The sequence below is a fragment of the Pygoscelis adeliae genome, unplaced genomic scaffold, assembly GCF_000699105.1.
Source record: "Pygoscelis adeliae isolate BGI_AS28 unplaced genomic scaffold, ASM69910v1 Scaffold297, whole genome shotgun sequence".
Lineage (NCBI taxonomy): Eukaryota > Metazoa > Chordata > Aves > Sphenisciformes > Spheniscidae > Pygoscelis > Pygoscelis adeliae.
The window spans coordinates 700330-708536 of record NW_008825211.1 but is presented as its reverse complement, the minus strand read 5'-3'; the positions used below and the strand labels follow the sequence as shown (position 1 = coordinate 708536).

At 41.7% G+C, this 8207-nt stretch overlaps 1 protein-coding gene across 2 annotated transcripts in view; it reads right to left on the bottom strand.

The window, feature by feature from the left end:
- The window catches only part of RAB6A (RAB6A, member RAS oncogene family), a 24852-nt gene extending 17494 nt beyond the window's left edge, over positions 1-7358 (bottom strand). Inside the window, exons 1-3 of one of the 2 annotated variants that reach the window (XM_009329024.1) lie at positions 7290-7358; positions 2430-2483; positions 951-1056 (exon numbers count right to left, since the gene is read on the bottom strand). In XM_009329024.1, coding sequence (XP_009327299.1) covers positions 951-1056; positions 2430-2483; positions 7290-7319 — 190 coding nt within the window. In that variant the 5' untranslated portion in view covers positions 7320-7358. Of the gene's footprint in view, positions 1-778; positions 885-950; positions 1057-2429; positions 2484-7289 lie in introns of both variants that reach the window. The other variant, XM_009329025.1, reaches the window with a different exon arrangement.
- Between the last annotated feature and the right edge of the window lie 849 nt (positions 7359-8207).

Genomic DNA, 8207 nt, shown 5'->3' with positions numbered 1-8207 from the left:
AGCGCTTTTGCATTTGTATAGAATTAGGCCATTGCTCTCAGTCAATTCCGGTTTAGAACCGAAAGTGCCTGAAGGTTTAGTTCTCCTAAAACAAAATTTCTGTTCTTCGTAAATAGAGAAAGCTAGTTAAGTTAGGGGTCTCTGGACTGAGGGGAGGGACAGAAGGAGAAGGGTTGAAAAAGCACTAATATTTTAGTTCACAAAAAAGTACATACCTTAGTAAGAAATGAAAGAGCAATTGTTAAAGGATAAGGGCTTAGTGGTAAGTTTTACATATTGCAAAATGTGAAAGTGACCGATTCAAATGGAAATGTGATGTTAATGCATTTCTCCCCCAGCCCATGCCCAGGTTTTTTTTTTGGGGGGGGGAGGACAAATGGAGTGAAGCAAGCTACAGCTATCAGTGCAAAGTCTCTAATTAAAGAATTCAGATATCCATGAACATGATTCAGGTGTTTAAGACCAAAAGTCATAGGCGATATTACGATCAAAAAGCAGATGAAAGAGGGTAAAGTGCAACAAGACCAGCCTAGGACTCAAGGCTTTGGGAGAATGCAATAGGAAAGGGTTACAAAATGATGTCGTTTGTAAGACGGTTTATACATTACAACAGCAGCGATCAGATGGCTAGCTTAAAACTTGACTACAATAAAAGAAAACTTTTTTTTTTTTCCATGCCAGAATGAAGAACAAGCAGATGACCGTGATAGGACATGCAAAGCTAGGCTAAAGGATGAAAGGAGCAGAGTATTAGAAATGCAGAATTCCCCCCACTCACTTGTGATATCATAAACAACAACTGCAACAGTGGAGTCACGAATGTAGCTAGGAATCAAGCTCCTGAACCGTTCTTGACCTGCTGTGTCCCATAATTGCAACCGTACCTAACAAAATCAGTCAAACAAGCAAGAAAAATAAGAAAAAGGTCAAACCCAGTGCAATATACCTACTTGTGATATCGTAAACTACTACAGCAGCAGCAGAGTCACGGATGTAACTGGGAATGAGGCTACGGAAACGTTCCTGACCCGCAGTATCCCACAGCTGCAACCTGATCTGTGGGTGGGAGAAAATTAAAAAAGCCAAACTGCCACTAAAAATAAAAGAGTAAATAAGTTTTACTTTTTGAAAAAAGCTAAATAAAAATTATAAACTCATGCAGGAGATGACTGGGGACTGGGAGCAGCAGCATACTGTCTCCTTCACAGCAATCTCTCCCAAGCGCTACTAGTAGCCAAACTGGTATACGTGCACCTATCTTGGCTTTCCGCTGTCTTTGCTTTTTAAAAAATGCTTCCCTTCCAAAAGGGGAGAAATAGAATTGCTCAGCTTTCAAACTGAGAGGCCCAACAAGAAAACTAAGGCAAATGTTCACCTGCAGTTCTGCCTACACAAGATTTTCATGCTCTGCTGCTATCCTTCCTCAGGACTCACGCACGTAACCTCCAGCAGCTTGGAGGGTGGTTGCTGGTGGAAGAATCAGACCACACACCGTACTTCTGAAGGAAGAGCCTTCAGCTGCTGTCAAAGCACTGGAAAAGCTACCAATGTGAATTTTTCAAGTAGGATAAAATGCTAGTTATTACTCTGTATTTAAGCCTCAGCCACACTGCAAAGTAACATGCACACAGATGAGGTTGAACACCTCTTACCATCAAGGTTCTGAAAGAAAAGGCAAGATATACTAAAAGCAACATGTATGGCAAGATGCGCACGGGCCAGTTTTGCTATGGAAAGAACATCTCATCGCTCAAGCACTTCCAATGCAATCACATTTATTGTGGGTTTATACAACACCGTAAGCTTAATGCAGCACTGCACAATTTGCTTCTGCAAATAGCTCAATGGCTGAATTTCTTAATTAAGAATCTGAGCTCATTTTAAACCACAGGCTTGCTTCCACAGAGGAGTGATTTCATTTCAGGAACTAGAACTGCACCAAGCTAAGAAACAAGTATCATTTGTGGATCGCTATTGAAGGTAACCTTCTTTTTAAACAAGTAATATTAAGAATATTGAGCTAGCTATTAACTGGCAACATTTGGCAGTTTATATTTATCTTTCTGTCTTGTGACATCAAAAACTGAAGGGGTTAAGCACGGTCCCCTTCTCCCAGCTTCCCACCATTATGCACCCCTCAGACTATCCATATCATCTCTTTCTTCAAAGAGGATGATGCTATAGCACCTTCCGCCACTTGTAAAATGGCACTCATGAGCCCTCCACAGATGAACCAAATGGTGATTTCCCATTTCCCCAAACAGAGAAGGGAGCCGTCTCCACAGCACTTGTCAGTCTGGAAGCAGCTGGTAGATGAAGGCTCAGTCTGTACTTCCAAGGGATCTCAGAACTGTGGGCTGCACAATTACAACAGATGCTGATCCTCGTTCCTACTGTACATAGAGAAGTGCAACAAAAATCTTACTCACTGTTCGATCCTCCAAATACATGGTTTTCGATAAGAAGTCAATGCCAATTGTTGCCTGTAAAAAAAAAAAAAGAAAAAACCAACACCTCTTAAATAAAACGTGAGAACAACTGCAGTGATTTTCAGGAGAGCGAGCATTACTTGACACATCAGAACTCAAGCACCTGTAGCGCATCTGCAAGAAACATATGCTGGTTTTCTTACTTTCACGATATAGCTCTACCTATAAGCAAGATTCAATAAGCAGTTTCCTTAATATCCATAACCAGAACAATATCTTAAAGCACAAAGAGTTGTTAACCTTAACTTCAGTTTATGAACATTGGCAGTTTAATCCATACAGTCATATGGGTATCAGCAAGGATTTTTATGCATATGACCTAAGTTAGTGTCCATCAGCTGAACCAGGATATCTGGGCGCACTGTATTCTTCCTGACTGCCAAATATCTTAATGTATCTTAACTCTAAGCCTTTTTCGTTAAGGCTAAGGTAGACATATTCACAGCTGCTGCAACACAAGAGCGCACACGCACACATGGCCCCCAAAATTACTAAAGCTCACTGCAGCATAACTGCATCCAAGTTTCTAGACACTAGCGGGAGCTTCGCGTAGAACATCCTTACGTGTGTTTAACAGAAAGAGCAAAGCACTACTAAGCGCTATCAAGAGCTGCTTCTTAAATACCAGATTTTTCACCCCATTTTTCAAGGCTGCAGTGAGGGTGAATCCAAGCTCTAGGAGTTCGTTTGCAGCAGGGATACAACCGAATTGACCTGTTGGGGCTATAAGGCTGCCCTGGCTTCAGCATTTTTTTTTTTCAAGCAGCTGCACCGCCCAGCAACATCAATGGAGCCTGGAAGACGTTCCAAACAAATTGATTTAAAAAGAGAAAAAGAAAAAAACAACAGATAAGAGGTGAGTCTCTCAGCTAGGGCAAAGAGGCTTGATACTTCTTCCCTGCTCTCCCACACTGAAGCAGGTATTTCTAATGGAGAGTGTGTTTTACTGTATATGCTCCTTACTGTTAGACTGCTATTATGCCCTCGCTATATATCCCCATAATTAATGCCTTGTATTCTGCCAGATATTTTACATGGTAGGAATAAAGAACAGAGCCAGCCAGCCTGTTTGCGAGCAATACAGAAAAAACAGTTGCAAATGAACTAAAAAAGCAGAACTGAACAATCCAAACTGAATTTCCATTTGCAACTAAATATAACACATCAGAAAACAAACTCTCCTGGCTGGATCGGGACAGCAGTTTTGGAGTTCCAGAGATGCAGACAGGAAAAATAAATACTGGTGGGTCTCAAGACGGCTACCCAGTGATTTTCACCTGTCATCAAGAACCGTGACATCACCAGATCAGAGAGATGATACTGAAACTGTAAGGTGGATACAAGAAGCCTCAAAAGACTAATGCAACAACATGCTTCGCTTCCACTTTTGTTTTCTATTGTTTCGGTAAAGGGTACTCCTTGGAAGATTGCCTCCAAGATGCTTCTATTTTCCCTTGTGTCTGTTTGATTTCGCTTTACAGAAGAAAAGCTACAAAACCCCTAAGATCTTACACCATATATATAAGTCAGGATCCCATTCTGCCCGACAAACTGCTGGAGACTCAGATTTTCTCTGCTCTCAGTAGGAGCTGGAACATCAGCTGCAAAGCCCGAAACCTGCCTCAGCCTGTACTTCATGCCATTCCTCCCACACAGCCGCACAGCAGCAAGAGCTCTGAAGCTCACTCACTGCCATAAGAAGCCTCTGTATGCCTGGAAGAAATGCAAGTGCCATGCAGAAATGCATTGGGTCAGTGAGATTCCTGCACTTGAACGCTCAACGGCATGGGAAATGCAACAGAAAGGACAAGCCCAAAACTTATTTTAGATCTGGGTGATGAAAATATTTGTGCTAATCACATTGAGAAGAACGTACGGCAGGTCTGTTACTTTCAAGCTGTGAAATGGCTCTTGACCTAAGCCCCCAACAAGCTTTAAGAATTACATGGAGTAACTTACAGCCAAATGTATTTGTCCACCTGTACTGTTCTGACCATACCACGACCATACAGAGAAGCAGCAGATGTCAAGGAGCGGATTCAGGCACTCTAGGTCCCAGACTTTTACTAAAATAGGTAACCTACAAACAGGCATTTTGTCACAATTCTAACAGAAGGAGCAAAAAAGCTTGGGGGATCTTTACAGATCAGTTGTGAAGAAGAGCTGTGCAATGTATGAGTGGAAGAAAAGTCTGCTTACTGATGGGGAAAAAAATACATGGACATGAAACTAAGCTAATTATCGTAATTAAGGTGGCGGCAGGTTTAACCCGCTGGTTCCATGTGATGCAGAGCATTTCACAAGCAGGAACTAGGCATGCTCTGAACATGATGCGATGTACTGTAAGCCCCAATTGCAAGTTTAAAGACAAGCAGAACAAAAAAAGATGGGGCTGTGTATGAGAACACTTTTTAATCCACCTGTCCTTACAACACTACTGTCAAATAAGGACCTGTTGTTACCCCATTTTATAGACTACACTTGCTGACACGGAATTACCCAAGACTAGGCAAGGAAGCCTGAGGCAAAGCAAGAACCTGAATTATCTTTCAAGTCACAGGCCAGTGTTTCAACTCAGCGCTGTCCTCCCTCTCCCCTCCTCCGAGAGGCTGAAGCTAAAGGGAAGCGTGGCCTGTAATTCTCCTCTTGCCTAACACACACAGAATCATCATGTTTGCCAACGTTGGCCTTTCATTATACATCACATAAGGTGCCACAGAACAAGGAAAATCTTCCCCAGCATGTCCATGGAGAGGAATCACTCCTGGTAAAATAGACACCACCAATGGCACAATTTTATTTCAGGTGCTTGGGTTTCCTTGACACAGTACAGCGAGTTCTTGTTTGATTCACAAATGCCGCTTTCATGAAACGAGCTTATTAATAAGCTACGGGCAACAGCTGAATTCCTCTTATCTAGCAGCAAGCAAAAGAAAACTAATGCACAGCATGGATTTTATTAAACGGCAGCTTTCTATTTTTACCAGCTGAACACAAAAAACCTTGTTCAAATGACAGGTTGTGGCAGCTTTCAGTAAATATGCATTCAAAATTTATCAGAAATGTCCAGAATGAGCAAATCACCCATCAACCAACCTACAGCTACAGTTAACCACATACACGGCTTGATATGCATTATCATTTAAGTACTTGGCTTTGAGAGGTCTCTATACATTTCTCTGGGCATTGAGAAATTTATATTCTGGTTTGACACTAACACGTGGTGTAATTTTGGCCAAATTACTGGAGCTTTTATGACTCATTCTTTCTTCCAGCTATAGCAAAATAGGACATATTGCCCTACCTCAGTCATGACTTCAGTAAAATAGAGGTCTTTGGATGAATGACACTATACCAAGTACATTAACACCCAAACTAGACATGCATCAGTGATACCTAAATTGAAGCTATCTTGTAAGCCCTTAAGATTTCTTACTGTTTTAAGTCCCACTCATTCATTTTGCAATCATTTAGTATTATGTCAGACCAGCTTCCCACAGAGACAACTATATTATCATAAAGCACAGAGGGTCAAACCTCTTCGAGAAAGAACTAGGACGCAAGCTCCGTAGAGAAAAGGAGCAGACCTGAAAGAAAAATACTGTGGGAAAAAAACAGATTAAATAAAAGAACTGCATTCACATGTCCATGTAATTACAGTGGGTAGAATTTGAAAGGATGTTTGCTCCCTTGGGAGCAATGATGTGTACTCTAGCCCTCCTACGCTATAGAAGCTTTGCTTCTCCCATAGTTGAGTGAGAACTTATATCTCATTCTACCCAACTTGCCTAGCAGCAGCAATGAGGAATTACTGCAGAGCCAGGAAGGAAATCATTAAGGGGTAAAGAGATTTAAACGAGACACTAAGTAACAGAAGAGTCACAGCGTTTTTCTTGTTTTTTTTCCCCATTACCTTCACATTCATCAGGGAACAGATTTTTCTCAGCTTAGTGTATTCAGAACGTCACCGACTGTAACCAAGTCATGAAACACGTTCTGCTTGGAGAAGACACGCTTTATGAAACTGAAGTACTTTTACAGCTTGCCACCTTTTCAAGCTCATCCTAAATTCTGGGAGTGGGCAACAACGATTGCTATCCTAGAATTTAGGCAAGTTAGCCTGCGTCAACTTGAACTGATTTGCCACCAAACGTGAAGTAGCGAGGGGGCTGCAGGACCGATTGGAATAAAAGACAACCACTGCTTCAGCCCCAACCTTGCCAACCCCAATCTTGTTTAAACAATAAATAAGCAGGCACAGGATGGGCACGTGCACAACCACCAGTTTTGTGGTCTCTGTTCCAGCAGACAGCATAAAATAGCGTCCTAAAGCACACCCAGCCCTACAATCCACTGCTTTCTGCTCCACAAGTCATTGTTCACCCCACTGCAGAACCTCTCGCAGCTCAGCTTGTTTCTTTTTTAAGAGAGACAGGTACCTGTTACATTTTCCCCACAGAGGCATTACATCTGCAATGGTCTGGTAGCAAATGGTGAAAAAAACAAACAAACAAACCCTGGCAGACTTAACAACTGCTATTAGTTGGGTATACCCAAGAAGCCTATCCTTTCAAACCATAACTTATCCTGCTGCAAGTAGCAGATAAGCTACTCAAGCAGAATCCAACACTGAAATGCCATTCTGAAAGTTTATTAAAATACAAAAGCTTGAAGATTTTACAGTTACGAATTTGGTCAGTGTACCAACTCTTATCCACTGCAGTCAAATGGATTCTTCCTGCAATAGGAGACACGGCAACAGAGGGGCCTTACAGAAGACAGTAATATGGATTAATTTACCTGGTAGGTGTTGTCAAAGCTGTCGTACATGAACCTGGTGATCAAGGAAGTCTTCCCCACTAGAAGAAGAAAAAAAAAAACAACCACAGATTCAAGGAACAATTTCAGTGCAAGTTTTAAACAAGTGATTTAAAAATGGTTTCAGGAGGAGTTTTACTTTGGGTCCAATAGATCCATACTGTGCAATTAAACTTCCTACGATCAAAAAGAGCAGTTACTTGACTTTGCAATTGCAAAGTCACTAGTAGACATATTTTTTTCTGAAAAAGGTTGGCTCCTGTATCATTCCTGAGCATCAGTTTTACTCTTAAACATTCTTGATTCGAGATGAAAATTGAAATAATTTGATTGGTCCAGTTTCTACCAAGTCATTCAGAAATTTTAGTTGAACTAAATGAACAAATGTAATAGGTCTGACAACCCCTACAACAAATTATTATAAACAAGACAGCTCTTCTCGCTCATAAAACGAGGTAGCTATGTCGCTTTAAAATACATCTCGCTGCGCATCTCCTCAATGTCACACTCTCCATATCTGTCACACAAATGGCAGTCCCTGCTGCAGCATCACGGTAGCATAAGACAAGATTGAAGAGCTTCATTGTTGAGAGGCTTGTTTACCATCGGCCCACAATGCCTGCAGTCCTTACCACTCCATTAAGTTCACCCTTCCTTTGACAACATATTCACTATACCTTTTTGTACAAGCAGGTTCGTATGCTGTTAAAAATGCCATTATCCACCCCAGCGATGGCGGCAGCTCGTGACCGGTATATTTGCTTGGCTGTTCAGCATTAGGAGGAAGTCAGTCGGCACTGCAATCAGAAGGTGTCACTGCAGCATGTGCAGGCACACCTGATAGTCACAGAGACACAGGCAAAGCCTTTTTCATGCAGCCATTTGTGATGCTGCAGCTCC